Consider the following 26,742-nt stretch of genomic DNA (forward strand, 5'->3'; position numbering starts at 1 on the left):
TAAAACAAAAAAAGATCAAGAGGAGAATGAGAAAGATTTTCCTTAGCACAATATGTGGTAGTTCGAAATATATGAATTATGTTCGCTTTAACTAGAATAAGAGAGATTTTAAGAAAGAAGGAAAAAGTAAAAAACATAATTTTACATGTGTGAGTGACGCTAACAAAGAATTAGAAAAACTTAATTTAGAAAATGATCAAATATCATTTATTCCTAAAATTTTTGGTCAACCCGTGAAACAAATCCAATCACTAAGGAGGTAAGAACAGAAGATTGTATGAGTATTTTGTTGTCTTTATACTTAGTACTTTTTGTGGTTATAATTTCGTAGGAGGGAGGGAATCATGCGCAGTAAATCCAATTTTCATTTAGTAGTCTTGACAAATCTGCGGTTGTCACTTGTCATATCCAATTATTTCTTAAAAATATAGAACTTAATTTCTTAGTATTTCACATCAAAAGCATTCTTAAATGGATTTAAATTTTTAAAAAATTGAATAAAGTAGATAACTGCCAATCAGAACAGAGAGAGAAAAAAGTATCCTTCAAGTTAAATTTTCATCTATAATGATATTAAACCATATATCTGTCTTTTTTAATATAATAAAATTAATTAGCAAAAATAAGGACGAATAAAATATAGAAAAGTAGAATCGGAAAAAGAACAAAAAAAAAAGATAAAAAAAGAGACTTTGAAGGAAGGTGATCATGCTCCTTCAAAAAATAAAAAATAAATAAAAAAAAGAAAGAAGAGAGAATATTATTCAAATTTTGATTTGAAATGAAGGAAACTGGCCAATAAGCATGATGATATTCACTATTGAGATGCATGACACATGCATGTACATACATACATCATACATACATCATACATACATATATATTATATAAATATTAAGAAAAGAAAAAAGAAAAAAGAAAAATAGGGTTTGTCAGTGAAATGTGGGCTTAGTCGACTCCACCATCCTCATCCCCACATGGAATTCAGCGTTCTTTTTCAAACTTCCCTTCATACCCGCGCACTCACCAACAGTCCGTTGTTTCTTTTCTGTTCTGTGACACTAATTTCCATTTTCATTTTCAATCTGTATACGCCACAGAGAGAGAATGATTTTTAAACCAATCTTGAATCTTCTTCTACTTGTAGAGAGAGAGAGACACAGATCGCCCTCTCACTCACAGTGAAGGGCTCTACTTCTAGCTAATTCCGAATATACTGAAGAATCCCCATTTCCAAATACATGTGTTTTATTTCTTCGATTCGTAGATCTACCTTCCTCTGCTTAATCATTATCTCTTTTAGATAAGAACACCGTTTCTCGGATTTCGAAAAAGAAGATTGATTACATCGGTTGTTTGGCTTGGCTTGGTTTTTATCGGTGATACAATCACGGACGGTGATTGTTTCAGGCTCCTCAATTCGAAGTTGTTCTCATTGGGAGGGATCGGATTGGATTGGATTCATGATTTCTTCTCTCTGTTCCTTTGCCTCGGAATCCATGGAGGTTTTGTTTGTCTGAACGCGGACACTAGCTATATGGTGAAGGAATTAAAGTGGTGAGTGGGGAAAAAGGTCAGAATCCGAGGCAATTTCGATATTGTATAGGGCTTGATTTAGAGCTTTCTGGATCATCTTTCGACTTGAAATTGCTGTTCCGTTTTGAACTCAACAGTGTCCTCTATCCGTAAAGATTAAAGGAAAGGGGAGGGGAGAAGTTTTCCTTTTTTGGGGACTTTGCAGTTTCGTATCCCCCTTTTTTTATATGCCATAGAAAGGCTTGCCTTTAGCATGCAACTCGGGTTCAATAAAGGGGAGGAGCGCCCTAAGAGACACAGTTGATTGTAATTTAATAAACCAAATGCAGGACACCAAGAAGAAGCTCGCCACCGATGATTCCAAGAAGAAGGAACGACACATCGTTTCCTGGACTCAACAGGTCTCCATTTCTTTCCCCTCTCCGTCTCACTTTTTTTTCCCCTTCTTCTTTCCGATTTTTGTAGATTGCTCCCGATGTTTATTAGAAGACCCTTTGGCTGTGTTTTCTGATATGGGTTATTTGAGTTTCAGGAGGATGATATTCTCCGGGAGCAGATTAGCCTACACGGAACAGAAAAGTAAGATCTCCCAGTCATTGTCTCTGTGTTTTATTTATCTTCTTCGTCGTTAATCTAATTTATTCTTTACTCTGCCTGTGATTGATTGTTGATGTAATCGACGGTGCAGTTGGGCAATCATTGCATCGAAGTTCAAGGATAAAACAACAAGACAGTGCAGAAGAAGGTAATTTGAAATGATGAGAACCGTGGTAATTGGTAACAAGTTGATCGAAACAGCTCTCGTTTTCTTCTGGGTTGATTGAGTTTCACTGATGTGATGGCCTATGGGAATTACGTTTCAGATGGTACACATACTTGAATTCTGATTTTAAGAAAGGGGGATGGTCTCCGGAAGAGGATTTACTTCTATGCGAGGTGATTATTCCCCCCACTTGTAAGAGCACAAAAATCCATAATACAGATTTTAGATTTAAATATTGTCCGAAATTACTGTCATATAAGCTCAGAGTCTAGTGTAAATGTCATTTTATTACATCTCTTGATTGTACGAGTGATATTGAATTGTGTGAAATAATGTTATAATGCCTTGGTTTAGCAAGTATTAGCAGTCACTGCTGTCTCTTAAAAGTAGAAAAGCAGCCAAACGGTCAATGTGTTGAAACTTTTGAGCATTCCCACGTCATTGGATGCCCCTATATCTAATAAATTAACCTTCTCGACAGGCGCAGAAAATATTTGGAAACAGATGGACGGAGATAGCAAAGGTGGTGTCAGGCAGGTATAGAGCTTTCGAGTTCCCCTTATTGCAGTTGGATCTTACCACAACTTTGACCAAACATTTAGATGCTGATTTTGATTGTGCAGAACGGACAATGCAGTGAAAAACCGGTTTACCACCCTGTGTAAAAAGAGAGCCAAATATGAAGCATTAGCAAAAGAGAACTCAAGTTCATTCATCAACTACAGCAAGAAAAGGGTCCTATTTCAAAATGGGAGTAATAGTGTTTCGTCAGAAACTCCTCAACTGGTTAAGAGAATGAGGTAAATTTTGCTTACAGGATGTCTAAATAGAAATGCGGAGTAGTTGCTTCACAGAAAAAGATTAATTGTTCTGCAATTAACCATTCAGGAGAGCACACATATCTGATACTACAGAAGGTTGCTCACTTGAAGATGGATCAAAAAAGCCATGTATGGATCATCAGCTGAGAGCCCCATTTGCAGTACTGGTTGAGAATGTCCATAGTGTTGACAATTTGGCAGCTCAACTTCCCCTGAACAATGCCAATGAAGGTCTCAGTACTAGTAAGTCACTTCAACAACCTTCTAAACTTTCTCGTTAGAATCTGAGACTCAGAAACAGCATAGAGACGAGGATATCATTTCCTTTAAAATTCAGCCAATGGAAACAAGTCTACTAGTCACTCCTTTGCATGTTTTGTTTGTTGTTGCATCATTTGGTTTCACTTTTGGGCTCATGATAAGGAGATTAATCCCTTCATTTCTCCACCATAAGCAGCTGCTCAAGGTAACAAGAGTGAAGGAACCTTCATCAAGAAGGATGATCCAAAGGTAACTGCTTTAACACAACAAGCAGAGTTACTCAGTTCACTTGCACTGAAGGTTAACACAGAGAATACAGACCAGAGTCTTGAAAATGCTTGGAAGGTGGGTGAAATTATAATTTTTCTGGTACTTTGTCTATCAACAATAATATTATATGTGCTTTGTAATAGTGAGCTGCCATGTTAGTAATAGCAAATAACCAAGTAAATATAAAGGGAATGAATTATTATTCTATGTCACATTCAACCAAACAAATAAAATCTATTTTTATTATTAGACCTGGCAAGGAGATTTTAAGCATAAAAAAAGGATACTCCTCGATTATGTATTGCTGCTAACATCATGCTCCAGAACTTGAAAATTTCTCAACACATTAATTCTTGAGCACCCTGCATATAGTTTTCATGTAAGATGTCTGATATATTCATTCGTATAATAGTTTCTTCTTCTGAGATGTCTATTAAATATGAATCAGATTCTCCAAGATTTCCTCAGTCGAAGCAAAGGAAATGACATACCCAAATATATAACTCCGGATATTGAATTTCAAGTGGAAAACATTAAAGAGTCAGTGGAGGATTTAAGGAGTAGCAATGATGGCAGCCAATGGAGGTAACACAAATTGCATGCTATAATTTTGGGATTTAAGCTACTGATTATTTGTGGCCTTATCAACGTCACTGTTCGCAGACAACCTAGTCTCCATGAGTCTCCTGGCAGTTCAGAATACAGTACTGGATCAACACTAGTATCCCAAACAGCAGAGGAGAAAATAGGTCAAAGTCAATCTGAGATAGGGACTCATCATCAGGAAGCTAAATTTGAATCTGGGTCAACTTGCACTGGAGAGCAAAATGATTTTGGTGAATCTGAGAAAGAAATTCCCAAGAAAACCCTGGAGCGAGGTAAGGAATAAGTTCTCACTTTGGTTACAGAGGCCATTAGTTTTTCTCCTGATATGCTGCTAAGAATATTCAATGTTCTACTGCAGCAGAGGCCTTCAAGTGTTGCAATGAACGAAAGAATGATACCATTGCCTCTTCATTTTCAAGCTCAGAATTTAGCTCCCCCATGAATGTAATTCCACTTTTTAGATCCTTGGCAGCAGGAATTCCTAGCCCACAATTCTCTGAAAGTGTAAGTTATCTTTGCATTTTGTTTTACTGCAATAATAAAATAAAACAAGTCAAGTGATTGTTTATATATCAAAGAAAAAGCAGATTCAGTAATAAATAGTGGTTGTAAAACCCTCGGCAAACACTTGAGAGCTTATCAGGAGTTTAAGAAAGCTGCCAGTCAGGTGTCTTTGGCCTTAGCCTTCCACTATGAGTGACTATGAAATGTGGTTTCTATCAAAACCCTGATACTACATACAATCATATCATAGAAGCATACCACAGTTCTTAACAAGTTCAAATGAATCAAATCCATAAATAGTCAGATCTTAATTAGAATTTAGCAATTAAGTGAATATCTATCTCTATCTCTATATATTATCAAACTTAGTTGTTGATCTTCGTGCTCACTATTGATAAAACTGTCAATAGGAATCTGAATTGATGGATTATAAAAGCCATGAGTTGGTGCAACAGTGTATAGATAGGGACTTTGTGGTTTCATATGATCTTAGTCTTAGATCAACTAATTGGCCCCTCGTGCAAGTGAAGTTATAATTTAATAGTAACATGATTGCACTTAAGGTCTAACAAAAAGACGCTATAAATTTTCTGTAGGTCAAGAATTTGCAGCTAAAACTTAGTTCCTATCTAAAAATACTCTAGTTCTTTTCTTGAAGTGGTTCAGGTTGATAATGGTTGTCAAACTAGGAAAGATTAGCAAATGGAGATATTCTAGGTTTGAGAACGTGAATTAAGTTGATCAAATCAAGCTATGTAGACATGGCAGGACTCTGCTAGGTAAATCCCTGGATTTCTCTTTGCATCTAGAATTAGAGAATATCAGACAAGGCTACCCATAAATATTATTAAAACTTCTTTGGTACACTGATTAGGAAATTAAACCAAATTCTAGATGGAGAACAGAACACTGAATATCAGAGTGCCTCTTGGTCAAAGAATATCGTATCAGTAGTAAATGAGTTTTGATAGCTGAACTACTTTCTCCGCTAGATGCTTTATTATCCCTACATGTGAAGTATGTTTGATGATGCCAAGCTGCCGTAGTAAATTTAAAAACTTAGCTTAAACCTGTTTCATGCTGAGCTTTGTTCTCTAGATTTTTGCCTCTTGAGCAAATATTAAATGGAAGTGTGATCAACAAAAATGCTTTTATTCTGAGAATTAGTATTTGTAATGCGTACGCAACTATGCATTTTATGAACTATCTCTCATCTGTTTTCTTTTCTTTCTTTTTCAGGAAAGGAGTTTTCTTCTTAGAACACTGGGAGTGGAGTCACCTTCCCTTAACCCTAGTGCTAATCCTTCACAACCACCACCCTGCAAAAGAGCCCTTCTCCAAAGTCTATAAAACCTCTCTAATCATCCCACATACAGAGTCTGCGTTATCTAGGTCCAAAATTCAGTTTTTTTTTTCTTTGAATTAAATTTCATTGGTTTGCAGCCATTCCGGCCTAAAATTTTTCATAGTGGCATGTTGATATCTGCATTCCATGACTCGTGTCTAGAATGTTATGGCGCATTCAGACACATGGGGACACAAATAACCGCGTGTTCCACATTCTTTTTTTCTTTTCTTTCCCTAGGTGGGGTTTCTCTAATAGTAACATCCAAACCAGTGTGCTTGGTGTGTCATTTTTTCACCTTTTCAGTTCCTTGCAATGTGATTTTTGGTGTCCCAGTTTTTGTAGCTTGATTTCCCACATGTACATAACTTCTAGATACATCCGTAGACATTCAGAAAGTAAGCATGCTTTGGCCGCTTGCTTACAGCCCTCCAACAAAAAGTGAACGAGGGAAGCAGAAAGCAAAAAGAAGGAAAAAAAAAAAAAAAAAGAACTGATGAAAACAGGTAGAGGATAACCAGTTGAGATGGTTTCCTATATACTTATATTTTTGGTGTGCAGCAGAGGTATAGAATTAGCATTTTTTTTGTACCTTACCTGATTTTTGATGTAACAAACATAAATATGATTTGAATGGAATGTGTTTTGGTGTTGGTGTGCATTTATCCCTCTACCTTGGTTTCTGTTCTCTAATGGCCCTGGATCTCTGACAGAACAGCAACCGATTAAAGAAAAGAATAGCACCCATTAAGATACAGAGAAAAGACAGAAATCTTTGTCTGTCTGATTATCTCCTTCCCAGTTGGAACTATGAAAATCTCAAGTTAAACAGAAGAAAGTGTCAAGTGCAGCAAACTTTGTGAAATTGTAAGAGCTTCTAACTTCTTGAAACACATTCATATCAGTTCTGCAATCTCTTCTAGAAAACTTGATACATGAAATGGGAGTTCGAATACATGGGGAGGAGGGGGAGAACAAGACAAAGAGAAGATACTTGGAGAGAATTTTGTAAACTTACCTAACATCTTGGGCTCTGGTGCAAGACTGAAAATTGAACTGAAGTTGACAGTGCAGAGAAGAAGGGTGAGTGTTAAAATGAGGTGGTTGGAGAGTCGCAGTGGTGGACAAAATATAATTATGAAGAAAGTCAAAAAGTGGAAGGTAAAAAGAAGAGGGAACTCCCTACAAAATAAAGGGCCACTTATTGCTATCAACTTTCTCGGGGAACAAGGCTAGTTTTGAATTCTACTTTAAAAAAAAAACGAAACAAAAAAAGGCTAGTTTTGAATTTATTTCAATCAAAGGAGAAAAAAAGACATTAATTGCTGTTTAATTCATATAGTTTGTTCGGAACAAATTTTGGCTTCATAGATCTCATACTTCTTATTCCAGTTATTTTAAGTAGAGAGAAAAATAATATCTTTTTTTTTTTTCGTGAGTGAGAAAAATAATGTCTTGAACTCGATATTAAAGTTAAAGAAAAAAATTAAAACGTAAAGACAAGAATGGGGTCTTATTTTGTGACTTGTTCGAACAAGTTATTGGATCTCCTATTCATTTTTGCAAGTCATAACTGAACATTGTCGAAACATTTTATCAGAAATCTTTTTTATAGCAGGGGCGAACATAAAATCTGGATAAATAACACATTATTTCTTACAACATTGACTTGTAGATTAAAGTGTAGATTCCGCCGACACTATACTACAGCATCATTAGTATATTTCCTCACCAGCTAGCCGTTTTCTTTGAGTTCCAAAAATAAAAAATCAGATGCATCTTCGAGGAGGGAGCTTCCACAGGTCCTCAGCCCCGAAGACCGATTTTATAGGAAAAATAAAAGAAAAAGCAGAGTCAAAACTTTGTTCATTTAACTTCTGAAGCGCTCTATAACTCTACATCCATGAATTTACTCCAGATACCCTCTAATTTTAGGACCACTGAACCTTTGGTTACAATGTAATTCCTGGTTAGGTTGTCTTTCTCTTTCTCTGCAACTTCTGCAGCTTCCTCCACTTGAGGTAGATTTGATATGATAACCCCGAGAAGACCATTACAACGCAGCCCCACTGCTTGGAAGACAGAGGATTGCCACTGAGCACAGAGGACACCACAATGCTGACAAACTTGCGAGTTGTGGTAATGGTGGTATTGGCAAGGGAACCGAATCGGCTTATTGTTAGGAAGATAAAATTTTGGCCTACTGCTCCACAGAGACAGTACAGAAGAATGTCCCACGCTGCCTCAGGATGCTGCCTGCAGAATTCTATGGCATGATACCCAGTACCATTCGGCCAGCCAAACATATAAATCATATTATATATAGTTCCCCAAAGATTCATTCCCAACATTATGTCCCATGCACTTGTTTTTGGGTACCTGCAGGATTGACGATGAATAAATGACCATTACAGTAATCATAAGTTAACTGACTTAAAACTTTGAACAGCATATAGCTTCAAAGTTGTGGACCAATTTGAATTTATTTCTAATCACTGCATCGAGCTATGAAAAGATAAAATCATGTAATAATTTATTGGAAATATATTTGACAAGGTTTTTTTTTTTTTATAGGAAATGTCTTTAACAAGATAAATTCGTATTAATTAATCATGTACATGAAGAGGAAGATTTTAACGGAACAATTGTGAAAAAGATATTCATACCTCGCAGAAATGGAATCTTGAGTGGCATTCGTGAAACCATCAAATGCGAGGTTCAGGAAGCAAAGTCCATATCCAAGGGGTGCATTGGGATGCGCCAACTTGCTTATAGTCTTTGAGCTAGTCTGATATTAACACAAGCATAAATAAATTTAAAAGAATAATAAATAAATAAACTTCAAAACAGAAATTGATGATGCATTCATTCATCATCCCTATTCTACAACACAAAGATATAAGAACACGAGAAGAAGACTTGAAAAAGAAAATACCTTTAAGAGTGCAAATGTTGATACTCCTCCAGCAACCAGAAAAGTACAAATATATTCTGGAAATGTGTACTTAATACCATAAACTAGCGTTCCCATCAGCATCACTGCATAAACGAGATATAAGGCATTCAGATTAAGGGATACGCACACAGATCATCAATTCCTCACATTGGACCCTTGAAGTCCGGTTATTCTCCTTTACTTCATAACTACTTTTTCCTTCATTTTTTTATTTTCCATTGAACAAATTATATATGATTCGCATAATTAACTGGAGTAAAACATATTATCATGCGGATCTCGTTTATGTCTAACCTGGAATCATTTTTGATGACTTTGCCAAGACCTGCACAAGTTGACAACTTACTCAGTACGCCAGGATCAAATAAATCACTTATCAGTTCTATTTTTTGTTTGCTCTACAAATAATAATCATCTGCCAAAGGCTTTTTAGTTGCCACAGATTACTTAGTTAGTAGTCACACACATCCTAGGCAGAAAGTGCAACATATGTGTCCTTCCTCACAGAATTTATTGTCAAGAAATCTTAATTAATTAAATTATAGCAAATGAAAGAGCCAGAAAAGAAATGATAAGGTCAAACATTCAAATAAGAGGATAATATGAAACATGCCTGGGCAGGATAACTTATATACTTTAAAGCTTCAATCCCCATAGCTGGTCCAATCGTATTCGTAATACCAGCACTCCAGTACGCCCGCCATGGTGCACCACCAGTGCTACGACTGGACCAGAGCTTTATCACTGTTTATGATGCACAACCAGCTTAATTCTTTTGGCCACAGCTAAAAAATTGTTTGTTTACGTGGTATGATAATGGATGATACAGAACAGAATAGAATTGGTAAAAAGTTGAGCCAAGAGAAACTCACTTATATATGACCATATTAAACAGACAACATTTTGTGCCAGGTTAAGGAAGGAAAGGTGTTCAAATCTCTTTCTGTCAGGACCAAAGCGCTTAGTGGACCTAAAGAGAAACGAGAAATTACTCATAATTATCAAAATCGACTCAAATGCGTTGGTGAGCAAAGCAAGAACATAGAGGATTTTGCGCTCGGGAACGGGGGCCACGTTCAAAGAAAATACAGCAGGTAGAACGACGGCTAATCCTCAAATTAAATTATTTTCATTAAAAATTCCATATCTTAAATGGTCAAAGTCCCAACAGTTTCTGTAACATACGTGATTGAGGCCAGTTGACAACCATTGATCTGCACTACTATTAGTCCCCAAAACCCGCAGAAAACTTGAGCTAAGCATGTAATGGCGAAGCAAACTGGAAGAAGTTACATAAAGAAAAAATGGCAACGTCCAATTTCATGGAATAGTTCTCCAGATTGCCCTAGATAGATGGCATTTAGTGCTCATATGTAAATTCAATAAAATCAATGTACTTACCAACAAATAATCCAGAAGATATGAAAAAACGGAAAACTAAATTTATGCTGTATCAGGATCCTCAGGAAGATATCAACAATAGACATGCACTCAGAAAACGAAAAATAAAAACAAAATAAATCATAATGAACGAAAGCAACTCACAGAGTCTCCTGAAGAACGCCTTGGTAAATATAAGCGGACCAAATCCCGGCGACGCAAAAGGCGAGGACGAGCACGCGGCGGAATCCGCTGCCATGAGCTTCCATTCTCAGCCGTCGATGTCGCCGGAGATAGTAGATCCAGCAAATATATCCGCAATTGCAAAAGATGTGCAGAGAAAAATTGGATTTGGGATCGAAAATAAAGAATGGCGAAGAACCGAATTGGAGAAGAAATTAACTGCAGAAGTGCCCTTTTACGAAGGATATAGAAGGTCGCAAACGACTGATATTGGTCAGTATTCCACGTGGAAGATTTCTATTGGAGCGGTGACTCGATTTCGCGCCTCTGATTGGCTGAATCGACGCGGATCTTCTAAACGGAAGGCAAAAGTAAAGACAACGGCGAAGGCAAAACCGCGCAGTTAGCTTAGCGTGGACTTCCAAATTCTAATGAAGAAAACCAGTACCACGTGTCATTTATGAATTACGACAAGACGATTTCATTTTTTGATAACTTGACGACATGTCGCCTAACCCTGCTTTTGGGCCTGACCTTTCATTTTTTCTTCTGGAAAATATATTTTTCATGGTCCACTCGCAATTGTCTCATTTTTCTCATGGTTTTAAATTTTAATGCTAGTGGGAGGTGGATTTTTTTTAAATAATTATTTTTTAAAAACAAATGACAAATCTAAGTTAGGTTTCAAATAATTACAAAATTAGGGTAGATAAATGCAGGGATAGGCTGCGATTTGCCCAAAATCGCAGGCGATGGCTGCGACTTATGTCGAAATCGCAGTCATTGACCGCGATTTCACTAAAGTCGCAGCCATTGGCTGCGACTTCTGCCTGACGTGGCGCAAATGGAGCCACGTCTTTGCTGACGGGCCATTTATTTTTTTTAATTATTTTTTTATTTTGAATTTGGAAGTCGCAGCCAACGTCTGTTTGTTTTTTTTTTTGTTAAATTTGGGAGGGGCAGCCCTTCCCCACTTCCTCTTTTATTTTTTTTATTTTTATTTTATCTTTTGAATTTAAAAATTATAGCCCTGCAACTTCCCACCAATATCCCTTTGTTTTTCTTAATTTTATTTTAAAAGACCATAATCCCTTTGTTTTTCTTAATTTTATTTTAAAAGACCATAATTTAAGAAAAATACTATCATCTTAATTTTCTCCATATTTGGAAAGTAGTTCTTAATTACCTACCACATGATGGACATATTCCTATAATGTAATAATTTAAAACAAAATAATTGTAAAACAAACAAAACCCTAATTATACATATCCCAAAATTTGGTTTTTGTTTTAAAGCCATGTATTTCGCGATGCAAATGACAAAACATGTGAGTTTCATGTAATTTATACCTTTACTTTTATGGTTTTATTAATTTAATAATTTTTTATCGATTTAGTTTATATTAAATTTAAATGTTATTTTATAGAACATACGAAGATGAAATACAAGAAGCTAAATGACATTTTAATCATCGAATTAGTTTTAATATAAGTTTAAACTTTTAGACTTTAAATGACATTTTAATCAAATTTAAAAATAAAAAAATAAAAAATTTAATCACATCTTAATTAAATTTCGCAATATTAATAAAATAACAATATATAGATAAAATAAAACAAAAAATAAATAAAAATGTAGAAGTCGATTGTACGCGACTTCCAAAAAATAAAAATAAAAAGGTGAAAGTCACGTACAATGTACGCGACTTCCAACTAATCACCTGCCATGTTTGCACGGAAATCGCAAGTATTGTACGCGAGTTTTGACTTTTATTTTAACCTAACCTATTTTTGTCAATAGTTTTGAAAACATAACTTACCTTTGAATTTATTTATTTAAATTACATTTATTTTGTAGTTTTTTTTAAACTAACATTATTTTTGTAATTTATTTTTAAAACTAGATTATTTTAAAACTTTGTCTGTTGGAGGTCAAGGGATTTTTAAATTCTTTTCAGAATATTACATATAGAGGGGTAAGTTGAAACCCACGACCTTTAAAGGAAAAAAAATTAGTATTAACTTATAATCTAAATTTATATAATTGGATTTTACCAGGTGTATAAACCTTACTTACAAATATGAAAACTGTTGCAATATCATACAGTAGAATGAGTGATTTTGAAAAAAAATAGATTTAAGTATAATTGATTTTTCAAAATCATCTGGATATCTTAAAAATCAATTTAAAGATTTTAAAATTTTCTAAAATCAATTTTTTAATTTGTCGAACATGATCAAGAGAAAGTAAATAATTTTGACAATGACAAAAATGATTTGACCAAAATCATTCTCAAACACACCTAAGTTTGTCGATCAAGTTGATTTTACACAAAAATCTAAGTTACGACTTGAATTAATTACACATATTTTTACACATATTATATATATAACTTGTTTTGGCAATTCATTTCTTTATTTTCATTTTCTTTTTTCAAATTTGAGCCTTTTTGCTTGAATTGCATGAAAGTCGTATCCTAACTTTAATTTGTTTCTTACTCTCTAATTAATGCTTCTTCCTCCTCAAATCTTAGTTTCTAGGGTTCGCATTGGCAACTCAACCACAATCTCTTGAAATGTTTATTATCGAAATCTTTTTTTTTCCTTGACTAATAAAAAAACCCAATCTCCCTCTGTGGAAGAAAACCAACTAAATATAATTAAACACAGTCAAAATTAAAGGAAATTTGGTTGGTCAATTGACACTAGGAGTTCCCCCAAACACTTCAATTATAGGAAAGTCTTATTAAAATCTCCCCTAAATGAAGTCGTTCAGGGAAACTCCAAGAGGCAAATGACCTTGTAATAAGCAAAGCACAAATGACCTTAATGCCAAAACTTCTTGTATTGGCTACTTATAGGCCTTTTTTGGAGCTGCAATTTTGGATGCGCTAGCTTCATAGTTCACTGGTGAAGAATCAAAGTTAAAGGCGCAAAAAGCAAATGGTGGATGAACCTGGACGGATTGTGGTGTTAAATTGGAGGCAAACAAAAGAGAATATAATATTGTATGGACTCTTCTTGTGGTATATGCCAATTGTCATATCCTTTCACAAATGCATTTCTCCTTTTTTTAATTTGTTATCCGAAGAGATCCCTAAGATACAGAAGAAGCTAAAGAGATGTGAATTGAAAGTGCCAAGAAGATAACATATCGACTAGATGCCACATATATTTCTCTCAATATGTTAATACTGATTTCCGATGATCCAAGATCACAACGAGCTAATTGATCAAAGTTGTGCAAAGCGAACTATGAAGAAGACTTGCACGCAATGAACAAATACTCCGATACTCAAATCGTTTTAAATTAAAGTCTTAGTTAATGGATTTGCTCCAAACAGAGTTGCATCATTTGAACAGAATGACATATTTATAGGAGAGTAGGAGGGTCATTATATTACACCAGCCACTCGTTAGTAGGGTTGTTATGTAGTTTCAAATTGTTCTACATTAATGCACTTGGGTTCTCAACTCTAGTGAGACGAGCTAAGTGCCTTATTTGGGACTCTAAGTAGTGCTCTCAACTGAACTTCCCATATCGGTGCCATTAGGCTAGTTGTGGACCAATGTCTTCGGTTCACATGACATGCTATATATTTTACTTTCCAACACTATATATCCTAAATCGAGTCGAACCAAATCAAAATCAAATAATGCCAGATGATTTTGTGGGGTTTCTTTTATATATATATATATATATAAGATCTGGAACAAATTCGAATTCAAGTGGGATTTTTGTGGGAGTCCTAGAACAGATTCACAGAAAGAAAAAGATTCAATGTGAAAAGGACACTGTGGCACCTCATAACATTCTTCAAAAACAAAACCCTTCATTTGGTACATGATTCAGACCAGGTTCATCTTTGTGCTGTGATATTTGTTGATATGCAAAATTTGTTCAGAGGACATGGGGCTGGTTTGCTGTATAAATGTAGGGCTGCAATGTGTTTGGTTACCAAGAAAATCTTGTGTGTTGATGGAAGAGAAAGTTAGGTGCCCCCTTGAGTTCCCTTGACCACTTCATTGGGCCAATTTCCCAAACTCTTGGAAGTCCCACTGAAGTGTTTGGGGGAACTCTAGGTGACATCTCACAGTTTAGGCTACAAGAGCAGAAGAGAGGATTTGCAAGACTTCATTTTCTTCATATGGACTTGTTTTATTGGGGTTTGATGCATGTCTCTCATATTTCCTTTAATTATATTTAATTTCAAATTTTAATCATTATACCAATATCTTTGATAAAATACATTTTTAATTCCTCTATTTACCTCATGATATTTTAGTTTTTTTTTTTCATTGAGCCACTTTTATTTTTCATTTATTTAATTTGCTCCTTCTTCAAAGTCTTGATTATTTAGAAATTAAAATAGCTATATAATTAATTTGAAAATTAAATAACTACTTTAAAATTGGGAAAATAAATTTCTTTGTCGCCACTAATTTCTCCTCTTATTTTTCTTTTTAAGTTCAACATAAATGTTGGGTGGAGACCAAGTTTCGACTATTGGATAATAAATTTCTTATCCGATTATTCTCATTAGAAAATTTTTTATATGACTATATTTTTAGTTAGATAAAAAAATATTCTGTAATCTATTTATGTTTTAAATAAAATAAAAAGAGAACAATACAATAAGAAAGTAGTTGTACGGAGAGGTTCGTTTTTCCGACGTTTTCAAAAATATCGATATAAAGCAAGCTATCCCGACGTTTGGTATAAATTCATCGAGAGGCAACTTTCTCAACGGATCTCCACCTACACAATTTTACGTTTGAGATTTCCTAATATTTTTATTAGTTTTTCCAACATTAGCATCGACAAAATGATAAATTCTTGTAGTATATCATTTTATCCAAAAATAAAAAAATAAATAAATAAAAAGTAGGAGTATCAAAGTACGAGGCAAATGTTTTATTAAATTAATTTGTGTTCGTTTTCAAGAAAATTATGGTTCTCCTACTTTTGGATGAATTGGCCTCTATATTTTATAATAGTATAATATTGTTGGACATAAATTTTCGTAACTTTTTTATACATATTAACTTCCTATTATTTTAACTTGATATAAGAAATCAATTTCAATTCCATTCACCACATGAAATTTCCCAATTCCACTATACTAATCTAATAGTGACTAATATTAATAATCCAAAAACGCAAAAAATTGCATGTGTGGCCAGCTCCTAATATGCTTTTGTAACTTTTCTCTCGTAGATTCCAAGGTAAAACCATTACTATTAAGCATATATATTATTCCAGCCTCGTTCAATAATTAGTTTCTAATTAAGCAGTTTTTTTTTTCCATCCTTAATTTTCTCTCTTTCTTTTTTTCCGTTTGAAGATATAAATCCCAACCCAAACCGGTGCATTGGACCGTACATTCACTTCAGTTTAATCTTGGTCTATGGGTCAAGACACTAATACCATGTTAACAACTAACACATCATATGCTCTTTTAATTTTGTATCTAATAAATTGTTAAAATTTAAAAGATGCCTAACAAATTAGTAAACTTTTAATTTTGTGGATTCTTAATCTATTAAATATTTGTTGAAATTTTCATATTTATTGTACACAAAATTGAAAACTTTGGTTGGAGTTCTATTGGATCAAATTCAATTTTGTTTTAATAGATGGTGGGGTTTTAAGAATATCTCATAAATTGGAGACATATTGGACATAAAATTAATAGATTCATAGATTTATTGGACAAAAATAAAACTTATTAAACACAACTCTTAAAAGTCTAGAGATTAATTATAATTTAATCAAAAACTAATTATTTTTATGTGAACTTTTAAAATGTTTTTTTTTTAGATCCAGAGTAAATAATCTTGAAGTTCAAGCTAAGAGATTTAAGCAAAAGAAAATATATGATTTGGTTTTCAGTTTTATATTTTAAAAATTATGTTTAATTTCATTTATTTGGTAGATTTTTTTTATCTTTTTTTAAAAACCTATTCATATTATTAGTCAAATTTTAAAATTTTAAACTACCTCTATCTTTCTGTCTTTTTTAGTTTTTAAAATTTGTCTTAAAAACTTTTTAGAAACGTAAATAATAGAGCTTAAACTTTTGAAACAGAGAACCAGAACAGTTCCAAAATGGAGCCCACGCAACCGCGCTTCACCCTCGCGCCGTCTTACCAGCCACCTGGAGCGGCTGAGTGGCGCTGGCCGCCGACACCGGCAGAATCCTCGGCTCGATGGTGAACTCTGGCAATGAAACAGCCAATGCGCCCGTGTCGGTGGCCAACGGCGTCCTTTTCGCCGGTTCCGTCGCTCCAAATGGTCCGATATACGCCATGGACCAGGAAAATGGAGAAATTATCTGGTCCCGTAACACCGGAGTTACCGTTTATGGAGGAATCGCAGTGAGTTATGGATGTATCTTTATTTAGGGCATGGATACAATTTGGCGCAAACTACTGTGCTTTTTTAATCAGTTTCATGTGGTAAGTAGAATTCCTCACCAAATTAATACAAATATTACCATCTTGATCCTTGATTTCTGGTACCAAGAAATACGGCTACAATTAGCAAAAATACAAATATTGAGCTGGAAAAGCTGGCTGCTTCCTCTTGCAATATAATAATGATTATGAAAACGAAAAAGAAAAAAGATGGATTAGGTGTAACTAATCCAATCGCAATAAACTACAAGTTGGAAGATTCCCCTGGCTTCAAGGGCAATTCTCACTCACTTTCAGTCACCTTCGACCGACAAAGCTACAAACGTTTCAAATCACCAAGGATATTATGGTAAGTCCATCAAAACCTTCTCAGGCCCCTCTGGTTTCGTTTCATATTGACTAATAGCCATTGTGTTTCATTTTCTATTCTGGTTTTGAGAATCTCTAATCCGGATTTCACTGTGCCATATTTTTAAAATAGGAAGCATTCACAAGACCACGTGCCTAAGACGCGTGAGATTGTGAGGCAGACTCGCGAGTCCACTGTAGCTAGTTTGGTCAAACATCAGGAGCTGGCCACTGGATGGAGCATAGTTGACTTTACTGCACACTCTGATGGGAGAAAAGTCAGAGGGAAGTGCGGCAGAGCAGCTCGAGTTCAATTTTATATTGTGGCTTGGGTAGCACATGATTGGGATTTCTTTAATCTCTTCTTTTGAGTTTTTTGACTGTTGGAAATGCCTTGGAAAAGGTGCTTCACTCACTCTGGAATTCCTTCTATTTCTTTTCAGATCTCCTCTGATGATTCTCTTACAAACAATGGCTGCTTCTGCTTTTCCCTGTTCCCAAATTCCCCTTCTCCCACATGTAAAAGTAGTTGCAGAAAGCACATAAAATTTTGTTTCTTTCTTTTCCTCTTTCGTACCTTTGATCTATCTCATCAGTTTCTGTTTGATTAGAAGCAAAAATCTTTCTCCTTGCATGCTTTTCTGATGGGGTTTAGCTCAGTTTTGAGTTCCAAAAACATGAAGAATTCCTGGGTTTCTTTCTGTCTTTTGTTTCCTGCTTTTGTTTTAGCTGTTCTTGTTCCAGTTGCAACTGGACAACTTTCTCCAAGTGAAACCAGAATTCTCTTCCAAATTCAAAAGATTTTGGAATATCCTGTTGCTCTTCAAGGATGGTCAAACTGGACAAACTTCTGCTATTTACCTCCTTCTTCACTTAGAATTGTCTGTTCTGGTACTCACATAACAGAATTAACTGTCATTGGAAACAAAAGCTCTCCTTCAAAAACCCCAAAATCCGCCCCTGTAAGTTCCATCCCTTCCCAGCAGACTCTATCCAAAAGCTTCTCTATTGATTCCTTCTTCACTGTTCTCACCAAGCTTTCAAACTTGAAAGTCTTATCATTAGTATCTTTGGGATTGTGGGGTCCTTTGCCTTCTAAAATCAACAGGCTCTCATCTCTGCAAGTGCTTAATATAAGCTCAAATTTCATCTATGGAGACATTCCACCAACAATCTCAAAACTTCAAAGCCTCAAGAGCCTTGTTTTGGCTGACAATTTGCTCAGTGGAAGTGTCCCAGATCTTAGAAGCCTTGCAATTCTTGAAGAGCTCAATTTAGGACAAAATCAACTGGGACAAAAAGTTCCTCCTCTGGGTGAAACTCTTGTGATCATCATACTAAGAAAAAACTTCTTCAGATCTGAAATCCCTTCCAGAATCATGGAACTCAATAAGCTTCAGCTACTAGATATTTCCTTTAACAAATTTCTTGGGCCAATCCATTCCTCTCTTTTCTCTCTACCTGCAATTCAGTACCTCAACCTAGCTTATAACCAATTAAGTGGGGCACTCTCTGTTAACACAACTTGCAACAAAAACCTCAACTTTGTAGACATTTCACACAACCTCTTGATAGGGAAATTACCTTCTTGCATCGGATCAAATTCGCCGAGTCGGACGGTGAATATTTCATGGAACTGCATGTCAAGTGGAAACTCGAAGTACCAGCACTCTGATTCCTACTGCCATAAGGAAGCAATGGCTGTGAAGCCTCCAGGTGACCTCCAGAAACAGAAACTTAGCAACAAATTGGGTCTCACGCTTGCCCTCATTGGAGGCGTAGTAGGAATGTCAGGTGTTGTTCTGTTATTGGTTTGTGCAATCATCCGAAAAATAAGAAGACGACGACTTGAAGAGAACAAATATGAGAAATCTGCCGCTGATAAACTTGGCTCTCCACTGCCTAACAGTAAAAGCCGACACTGTTCTCCTTTTAGTTTTCTTTCACCTAAATCAAATTATGATTTTCTTCTTGTTAATTTGATTCTACACAGGACGTGTGCCCCAGACAAGGTTACCAGCACTTGGGCTGCCGCCTTATCGGGTCTTCACATTGGAAGAGATCGATGAGGCCACAAAAAACTTCAACCCATCAAGCTTGGCCTCTGAAGGGTTCCAAGCAGAGGTGAATAATCGGTTCAAAATTTTGACTCTGCGAATATCTCGAGGAAAAGTTATTTCCATTAAAAGTTTTCTGTCCAATTCCTGCAGATATATAAAGGGTGGTTGACTGATGGTTCAGTGGTCCTGATCAAATGCTTCAAACTAAAGCAAAAACTTCAACCTCAAACCTTAGCGCGGCACATTGAAGAATTGCAAAATCTGAGGCATCGGCATTTGGTCAGCATTCTTGGACACTGCACCATCACTAATCAAGACCATCTAAACCCAGCCAGCACTGTCTTCGTTGTGAATGAATACGTATCCAACGGCTCATTGAAGGATTGTCTCACAGGTAACAGAACAAACCCATCTCCATTTAGCTTTTAAGTTTAAACCCAAAAGCCCCATCAGTGACCTGCATTGCAATACTTGTTTTGATTTTGTATACCATCAAACACAGATTGGAAAAGGAAGGAGGCTTTGAAATGGCCTCAGAGAATGGGAATTACCATTGGAATCGCCCGGGGAATACAACATCTGCACACCGGCATGGTGCCTGGCATCTTCGGGAACGATATCAAGGTCGAAAACATTTTGTTAGACGAGACGCTGACTGCAAAAATAAGCAACTACAACATTCTCATGCCGCTTAAGGTCGGACAAGTTTTTATATACACTTCAGCCAAATGCAAGTTTTGTTAATTTCTGAAAAAACACTGATTGTTTTCAATCTTACAGGATGAGGGTGGGCTGCGTTTGCCGAAAGGGTACCATTCTTATTTAGACTATTCTTTTTGCAACAATCCAACAATCTAATTAGATTCTAAAATGCAGAAGCGAAAATCCAGAGAAAGAAGATATCTTTCAATTTGGTGCCATTCTGCTACAAGTCATCACTGGTAGACGGGTCACAGAGACCAGTGAATTGGATGATACGAAGAGTGAGGTATCTTATAAATAAAAATTATCAACATTGGTTCTAACAGATCAAATTCGACATGGATAATATCAAAATTACGCCGTAGCAATTTTAGAGATTCTTTCACATTCTGATAGCTTCCATCTACTCTTGGTGGCAGCTTGAAAGTGGCTTGGCAGAAGGACTAAAATTACGGGGCTTTATTGATTCTTCAATTCTGGGTTCTTTTGCATTTGACTCCCTGAAAACCACAATTCAAATCGCCATCAACTGCCTTAGCAAAGATCCAAGCAAGCGTCCTTCCATTGAAGATGTAATCTGGAATTTGCAGTACTCAATGCAGGTTCAAGAAGGATGGACAAGTAGTGGAGGAAACCTCGGAACTTTCATATAGATCAATCCGTTGAGGGTGGGAATAAATGTAACTACAGTTTACAAGTATACAGCTCGTATTTTTCCTTTTTCTAAGCCCTTGTCTAAGTTGGCGATAAAGTTTGGTACAGAAAGGTTACCATCACTTCCACATTAGCCCTTGATCATCCGTAATTCTTCATGGTATGAAATGTGTAAGCACCCTGTTGAAGTTTCCAACTCAATCGATATAACGGCATTTGCCTCGATCAAAGGCCAGAATTGAAGGATAGAAGAAAACTCACGTGAGAAAGATGCAAAATACTAGACCAGATGGTCAGATTGAAATAGACTAAAGTAGTTCCATCTTTATAAACCAAGCAAGCATATCACATAATACGCAAATTACACAACAAATCAGTTTTCTTCCCAGTTACAATATCATGCAAACAAGCCACTCGACTTATCTTTTCTGTTCTCCTACAACCATTCTGTGGCTAATCAGCAGTCCAACTCTGTTCCACGATTTCACGTACTCTCCTGTTGTACTCACGCTTGTTCTCGCTGAACATCCTAGCAGCTTCAGAGTTAGCAGGAGAGTTTGGATTGGGGTCGCACAGTAACGACTGCAATTGAAAACAGGAACGGTATTAGAAACAGATGAAGAGAAAAGTGGGTTTGAAAACCAAGGAAAAGCATGAGGGAGCCATTTAACATTTTGAATCCTAAAGGTCATTTGTCTAATTTTGTCAATATTTTTACACTCTCCATAACACGGCGTATAATCGTCACTCGTCAGATATTTCGTCTCCACGCTTCCCTTAATTTCTTCCCTTTTCTTGGTGGGCAGTAATACTTGTGCTGAACATTATGAATATGCATGACTAAAATAAAAATATAGATTAACGATAACGTCTGCAATTTCCTTAGTAGGTGAAATTCCAATTAGATTATCAGTCAAGTTAACATTCGTCCAGTCCTTTTAACTTCCTAGTAATTTATTAGGGGACAAAAAAAGAGAGACACACACACACAAAGAGTGAGTGAATCAAACCTGTAATTTATCACGAATTCTGGAATCAAGAACAAAAACTAAAAGAATGGGGCATTTATGACATGGATCAGTTGGGAGGGCAGATTCATTACTAACTGCTTGCTAACACAGCCAGTTCCATAAATATGATACTTTAAGAATCCTGAGGACACGTGAACCATATGCATTCTACTTCTTACGTAGGGCATAGTACAGAAAAGCACTACCAGGTTTCTTTCAGTGACTATGATTACATGCTTTTCGTTTGTACCCAAAAAAATAATAAAAAGAGGCTATTGATAATCATACAGGAAGAAAAATTTTCAGCCTTCACATGCACTAAGGCCAAATTGATTATGTGGTACCTGGATAGAGGTGAGTATAGCTGCTACATCATAGATTGGGCTCCACTGATTTTGCAGAATGTCCAAACAAATGCTTCCATCAGCATAAACTGAAGGCGATGGGAAAAGGCAAATGAGCACAAAAAGTGAAGGCTTAGCAACATTACGGAAAAAATTAAAAAACAAAATTGTCACAACTTACATAGCAACCTAAGATGAGCATGTACTTCCTCATTTTACAGATATTTGTACTCATTCTCTTGCTTTTCACTCATTAAAATACCCATGCCCATGCCAAGCATACCATACACATATCAAACATAGCACATACAGCTCATAAAAGAGCACACACTAGTGTTGGCAGATGTTTTTTTCTTTTTTCATTTGCTAGCAAAAGAAAATTAGCTCAGCACAACATAAAAACATACACAATAAGCAACATTGTGTTGACAAGAAGTAGTAGGACCAAGAACGTACGGGAGAACTAGGCATCCTCGGAGATTACAAAAAGCCCTCAAATTGACCAAGAATGAATCACATAAAGTATTAAATGTTTACAAAAGGCATATTCCTTGAGAATGTTAACTTACTATTAGGGTGGAACATTCTAGACACAAAGCGGACTGTCGGTGGCTTGTTTGGATAATCCTCAGTAAACTGAAGGGTCAGCTTAAACGTACCTGGTAAACTCAGAAAAGGAGTAACCAAATTACAAATCATAAACTACATGAGAGATTCACAAATAAGTATACTTACGAAAACTACAAAGATTAAATACAAAATTAATTAAAATTTTAAGAAAATTAAACAAGATGCTATTATCCCCTACAATATAATCACACACACGTTTATAAAAGAACTGCGGAATGCATGGATCCTTCAGAGTACATACCCATAATTTGCACCAGAAGATGAAAGCAACTTGATATTTCGCATTTAAAGTTCTAAAGTATTTTTCCACCAGATAACAATTCAACAAGGAAACACAAGGCACAGCCCCATACCCATCAGAATTTAGCAAGTTCTAATGATTCTCAAGCTTTCCACCAAAAAATGCAACACACACCCCATATCCATTAGTGGAACGAGCTTACAAAGAAGACCAAGAAACATAAAAATATAAAATATTATGCATATCAGCGCCAGATAATTTTAAAATTGGCAAATTAATTTAACCCTACTAGGCTAATAGCTATACAGCCAAAACATATCTCTACATAATTGGTAGAAGTGAAAATGCTTTTATGTGCAGTAAAAATGCATCATCATTAATTATAGTTTTGGACAGAAAAACGAAGTGAAATCATCAAATAAGAAATAAATAAATCGTTAGAAGACTTGATCCTGATCACAACATTTTCATCATCCTAATAAGTCATTTTAGCAATTAGCCCCAGCCAGAAATTGAGAATACCTCCATCCCAAGGTGTATCATCTGGCCTGCAGAAGCCAACGGAAAAAAAGTAAAAGACCATAGCATCAGTTAGTAACAGAAGCAATTATGGATATGTATGAAAATTCTGATTTTTTTTTAAAAAAAAACCACGGTAGTAATTTATTTCCCCAGCGTACCCAAATATAACAGCATTCCATAGCATGATATTATTGTCTTGAGGAGCACCACTGATGCCGGCAGGCGGATCTTGTTGCAACCTCTTGAAATCTCTCATCAGTCTCTTCCTTGCAGGAGTAGACATCCTCACCGGCTGAAAGAGAAATCAAGACAAAAATCTTAAGTTCACTTTCTTGAACACGCACATGGCTAATGAAGAAAAAGAAAAATCCTCAATCCAAACATGAAAATATACCGTTCGAGGGTTCAAAATATCAATATTCGACCAAGTGAAATTTCGATGAAGAACAATAAACAAGTTTAGTCAAATGAGAAGGGGGCGCCCACGGTCTTCCATGATACCCACCATAACGACCAAGGGCAATGGACCACTTCAAGGGCGTTTCATCAAGTGAATTAAAATTGCATGTTTAAACCGTAAGTCTAGAGCTTACGTCGACATGGACCAAATGGATGGAGGAGGATGTGATACCGTTTAATTTAATTTACAGAGCAAACCCACAAAGAAACATCCTTGACACAGAATTGAATTCAATCAGAAAAGCTAAATACTGGCTATTACCAAGCCGTGCCTCGACAAAACTTAAAGGCACGTCAACAAATCCTTTCCCGTACCCTCCCCTGCAAAACCCCTAGATCTCTATCCAAAACTGCTGGTCAGGCAAGCAGATTTACGAAAGAAATTAGGGAGAACAAGTCTTTGACACCTCAGTAGGGATACATCCACACGACAACCACGTTAATTACGTCGAAAACAAAAGTCGACATCACCACCGCGATCCGCAAATCGGAGCGAAGATCAAAAAAAGACCAAAAACAAGACAATAACTCAAACAATTGAGATGATCGAAATCCCTTACCCGTAACCTAGCGCGGCGAGAACCTTCGCTGATCTTGATGGATTCAGAAACGAAATCAAAGAAATATCCCAATTTCTATTCTCTACCAGTTTAACGAGAAGGACTCATCGACGAGAGATTTCCCCGGTGACCAAAACACGATCAGAGGCAGAAAGAACAAAAGAGGTAACCCAAGTCATGCTTATATTGCATTTCAAATCAAATTTAACAACAAAAAAATTATTAAAAAAAAATACAAGGATTAAAAAGAAAATAGAAGATATATTATAGAGGAAAATGGTTTACCACGTGTCGATCTGCCGTGCGCTGTAATTTTGTATTTTGTATGTTTTTATTTTAGTACAACGGTAATTTTGCAGTTCGTATTCGCTATTCGGCCGGCTATTGAGTGTATTAACCCAATATATTTTTTCTTTTTTTCTTTTGGAGGTGTATTATTAATTAATGGGATATTTTCATTTCATTCGTTGGTCACCGTACTTTTTACGCAATTGTCGCTTTTCTAGAATATTCTTCTTCCTTCCACTTTATGAAACAATCTCTCTCGATGAGTTATTTTGAATTTTTCACTTTATAAACCTTACTGATATTTCTTTCTTTCTTTCGAGCACATGCGATACAAGTCAATCCCAACGTAATTTAGGTAGAGGAAGCATTTTTAATATCACTTAAAAATTTGATCATCGGTCCCTCGTCCTACAATTATTAAATTAAAATAATTATTGTTCGATTTCGTTCAATTAATTAAGATATTTATTTTTAACTATGAGGTGATAGATTCAAATTCCCACTTTTACCGATCGTGGTATTTAAAAAAATTAATTAATTAATTAAACAAAACGATACCTATTAACATTAAATTTTCTTATATATGTATTCATCAAACCCATCCTCCCAAAAATGGAATGTCCAAGCAGTATAGCTACCAGCAAGACAGGTTGAAATTATAATGTATCTTCAATTTTTACCATCATATGAATTTATCAACCAAATATATATATATATATATATATAGTCTTTAAAAAAATCGAAATAAAATATTTTTTTCAATAGAACAAATATAGATGGTAGAGATCTTAATAAAACAAATAAATGTATTTATCGAACTATACTCGAATTTGGAATAAAATGCTATTATTTATTATCTTTGAAAGAAAAAACACTATTATTATTATTGGGGTTAAGTTTTATTTTTGTCATTAAATTTTTGTACTTATTTTCTGTAGCCACGATACTTCTACATTTAGTTACTTTTTTGTTCAAACCAAAAAAAAAAAGTTACTTTTATTATTTATTGTTTAGATATATATTTCGAAATTCTAAATCCGAAGGAGTCGAAGGTTGTTGCCATTCATAAATTTTAGTTTATAGTTCATAATGATTTAGTACAAATACATAATTCACAATGATTTTTTTACCGCCATTCATAGTGATTTAATTCGTGTACTTGTAAAAATCTAGTCCCTAAATTTGAATTAAACTTAACATATAATAATTTAGTTTTGTAATTCAAAACTTGTAACAATATAGTCTCTGTTGTAAAATTTGTTGTAAAGATTTAATGGATTTTTTGTCATACGTCGATCTTAAAATGAAAAGGGGTCAAATGTGTTTATAAACTATAAAGTATTTTGACGAGTTTTTTTCAAAATATAAACTAAACTGTTACAAATTTTAAATTTGAGCACTAAATTGTTACAACGACTCAATTATTATCAATTTTAAGGTACAATAACTAAATTGTTACTCTAACAAAAATAGGAATTAAGTGTGTGTGTTTTTAACTTTATTGAGGAATGATCTTAATCAACTTAAAAAAACAGTAGTCTCTAGCTTAACAATAAAGCTCGCCCCACTTTTCATACGGAATTAAATTTTGAGCATTAGATATGCTAATAACGTTTGATTGTTGTCAAACCGAACATAGCTCAAATGGTTAAGACAGACAAAAAATTTACTAAAATAAAATTGATGATAAGTATGTAGTTTTGTAAAGTGGGTCATTTGTCAGGTGCGAATTGGGTCAGCTTTAGAAGATTTTGATTTCTTAAATTAGTTAGCAATTTATAAAAAAATTTGAAATTGAAGATTTTGATTTTGAGTCTTCGGACGAAAAAGTAATTTCAGACGATAACATATTCTTGGATTTTAGATGGGTCCCATAAAAAAA

The 26,742-nt window shown here is 35.2% G+C and overlaps 4 protein-coding genes across 6 annotated transcripts; 2 read left to right on the plus strand and 2 right to left on the minus strand.

Moving 5' to 3' along the window:
- Positions 1 to 930: 930 nt before the first annotated feature.
- Positions 931 to 6,767, plus strand: FLP (Duplicated homeodomain-like superfamily protein). 3 transcript variants are annotated; one of them, XM_088117286.1, is made up of 13 exons: positions 931 to 1,937; positions 2,069 to 2,115; positions 2,225 to 2,281; positions 2,400 to 2,472; positions 2,781 to 2,836; positions 2,923 to 3,099; positions 3,188 to 3,363; positions 3,578 to 3,726; positions 4,100 to 4,236; positions 4,315 to 4,529; positions 4,616 to 4,761; positions 5,420 to 5,540; positions 6,001 to 6,767. In XM_088117286.1, exons 1-12 carry the CDS (start codon positions 1,860 to 1,862, stop codon positions 5,495 to 5,497), a joined length of 1,389 nt encoding a protein of 462 aa, XP_087973412.1. In that variant the 5' UTR covers positions 931 to 1,859; the 3' UTR covers positions 5,498 to 5,540; positions 6,001 to 6,767. The 3 variants fall into 3 exon arrangements, with proteins under 3 accessions (XP_087973412.1, XP_022151136.1, XP_022151137.1); XM_022295444.2 differs by lacking the exon at positions 5,420 to 5,540 and having other exon boundaries at positions 935 to 1,937; XM_022295445.2 differs by lacking the exon at positions 5,420 to 5,540 and having other exon boundaries at positions 937 to 1,937; positions 4,619 to 4,761.
- A 973-nt stretch (positions 6,768 to 7,740) lies between these two features.
- UTR3 (UDP-galactose transporter 3) lies at positions 7,741 to 10,856 on the minus strand. The gene is made up of 7 exons (XM_022295462.2): positions 10,608 to 10,856; positions 9,935 to 10,032; positions 9,676 to 9,806; positions 9,357 to 9,387; positions 9,042 to 9,145; positions 8,773 to 8,894; positions 7,741 to 8,485 (listed from the first exon to the last, which is right to left on the minus strand). Exons 1-7 carry the CDS (start codon positions 10,709 to 10,711, stop codon positions 8,077 to 8,079), a joined length of 999 nt encoding a protein of 332 aa, XP_022151154.1. The 5' UTR covers positions 10,712 to 10,856; the 3' UTR covers positions 7,741 to 8,076.
- Positions 10,857 to 18,067: 7,211 nt separating this feature from the next.
- On the plus strand, positions 18,068 to 20,939 carry LOC111019106 (Leucine-rich repeat protein kinase family protein). Its single transcript, XM_022295392.2, has 7 exons — positions 18,068 to 19,298; positions 19,384 to 19,514; positions 19,601 to 19,844; positions 19,953 to 20,146; positions 20,231 to 20,259; positions 20,327 to 20,438; positions 20,572 to 20,939. Exons 1-7 carry the CDS (start codon positions 18,068 to 18,070, stop codon positions 20,803 to 20,805), a joined length of 2,175 nt encoding a protein of 724 aa, XP_022151084.2. The 3' UTR covers positions 20,806 to 20,939.
- A 165-nt stretch (positions 20,940 to 21,104) lies between these two features.
- On the minus strand, positions 21,105 to 24,743 carry LOC111019110 (ubiquitin-conjugating enzyme E2 2). The gene is made up of 6 exons (XM_022295394.2): positions 24,573 to 24,743; positions 23,712 to 23,845; positions 23,554 to 23,579; positions 22,730 to 22,819; positions 22,161 to 22,249; positions 21,105 to 21,388 (listed from the first exon to the last, which is right to left on the minus strand). Exons 2-6 carry the CDS (start codon positions 23,834 to 23,836, stop codon positions 21,260 to 21,262), a joined length of 459 nt encoding a protein of 152 aa, XP_022151086.1. The 5' UTR covers positions 23,837 to 23,845; positions 24,573 to 24,743; the 3' UTR covers positions 21,105 to 21,259.
- Positions 24,744 to 26,742: the final 1,999 nt, after the last annotated feature.

This window comes from Momordica charantia, assembly GCF_013281855.1.
Source record: "Momordica charantia cultivar OHB3-1 chromosome 9 unlocalized genomic scaffold, Mcharantia_2.0 BLBB01000009.1, whole genome shotgun sequence".
Lineage (NCBI taxonomy): Eukaryota > Viridiplantae > Streptophyta > Magnoliopsida > Cucurbitales > Cucurbitaceae > Momordica > Momordica charantia.

Excerpts from the sequence above, each read along its gene's own strand:
- UTR3 (XM_022295462.2), bottom strand. The coding sequence starts at position 10,711 with ATGGAAGCTCATGGCAGCGGATTCCGCCGCGTGCTCGTCCTCGCCTTT. Across the intron at positions 9,388-9,675 it reads ATATAAGTTATCCTGCCCAG|GTCTTGGCAAAGTCATCAAA; the intron begins GCATGTTTCATA and ends CAACTTGTGCAG. Across the intron at positions 8,486-8,772 it reads CAAGATTCCATTTCTGCGAG|GTACCCAAAAACAAGTGCAT; the intron begins GTATGAATATCT and ends TCAATCCTGCAG.
- FLP (XM_022295444.2), top strand. The coding sequence starts at position 1,860 with ATGCAGGACACCAAGAAGAAGCTCGCCACCGATGATTCCAAGAAGAAG. Across the intron at positions 2,116-2,224 it reads AGCCTACACGGAACAGAAAA|TTGGGCAATCATTGCATCGA; the intron begins GTAAGATCTCCC and ends TCGACGGTGCAG. Across the intron at positions 2,282-2,399 it reads ACAAGACAGTGCAGAAGAAG|ATGGTACACATACTTGAATT; the intron begins GTAATTTGAAAT and ends ATTACGTTTCAG.
- LOC111019106 (XM_022295392.2), top strand. The coding sequence starts at position 18,068 with ATGAAGAATTCCTGGGTTTCTTTCTGTCTTTTGTTTCCTGCTTTTGTT. Across the intron at positions 19,299-19,383 it reads TGGCTCTCCACTGCCTAACA|GACGTGTGCCCCAGACAAGG; the intron begins GTAAAAGCCGAC and ends GATTCTACACAG. Across the intron at positions 20,260-20,326 it reads GGGCTGCGTTTGCCGAAAGG|AAGCGAAAATCCAGAGAAAG; the intron begins GTACCATTCTTA and ends TCTAAAATGCAG.
- LOC111019110 (XM_022295394.2), bottom strand. The coding sequence starts at position 23,836 with ATGTCTACTCCTGCAAGGAAGAGACTGATGAGAGATTTCAAGAGGTTG. Across the intron at positions 23,580-23,711 it reads TGGAATGCTGTTATATTTGG|GCCAGATGATACACCTTGGG; the intron begins GTACGCTGGGGA and ends TGGCTTCTGCAG. Across the intron at positions 21,389-22,160 it reads CTATACTCACCTCTATCCAG|TCGTTACTGTGCGACCCCAA; the intron begins GTACCACATAAT and ends TTTCAATTGCAG.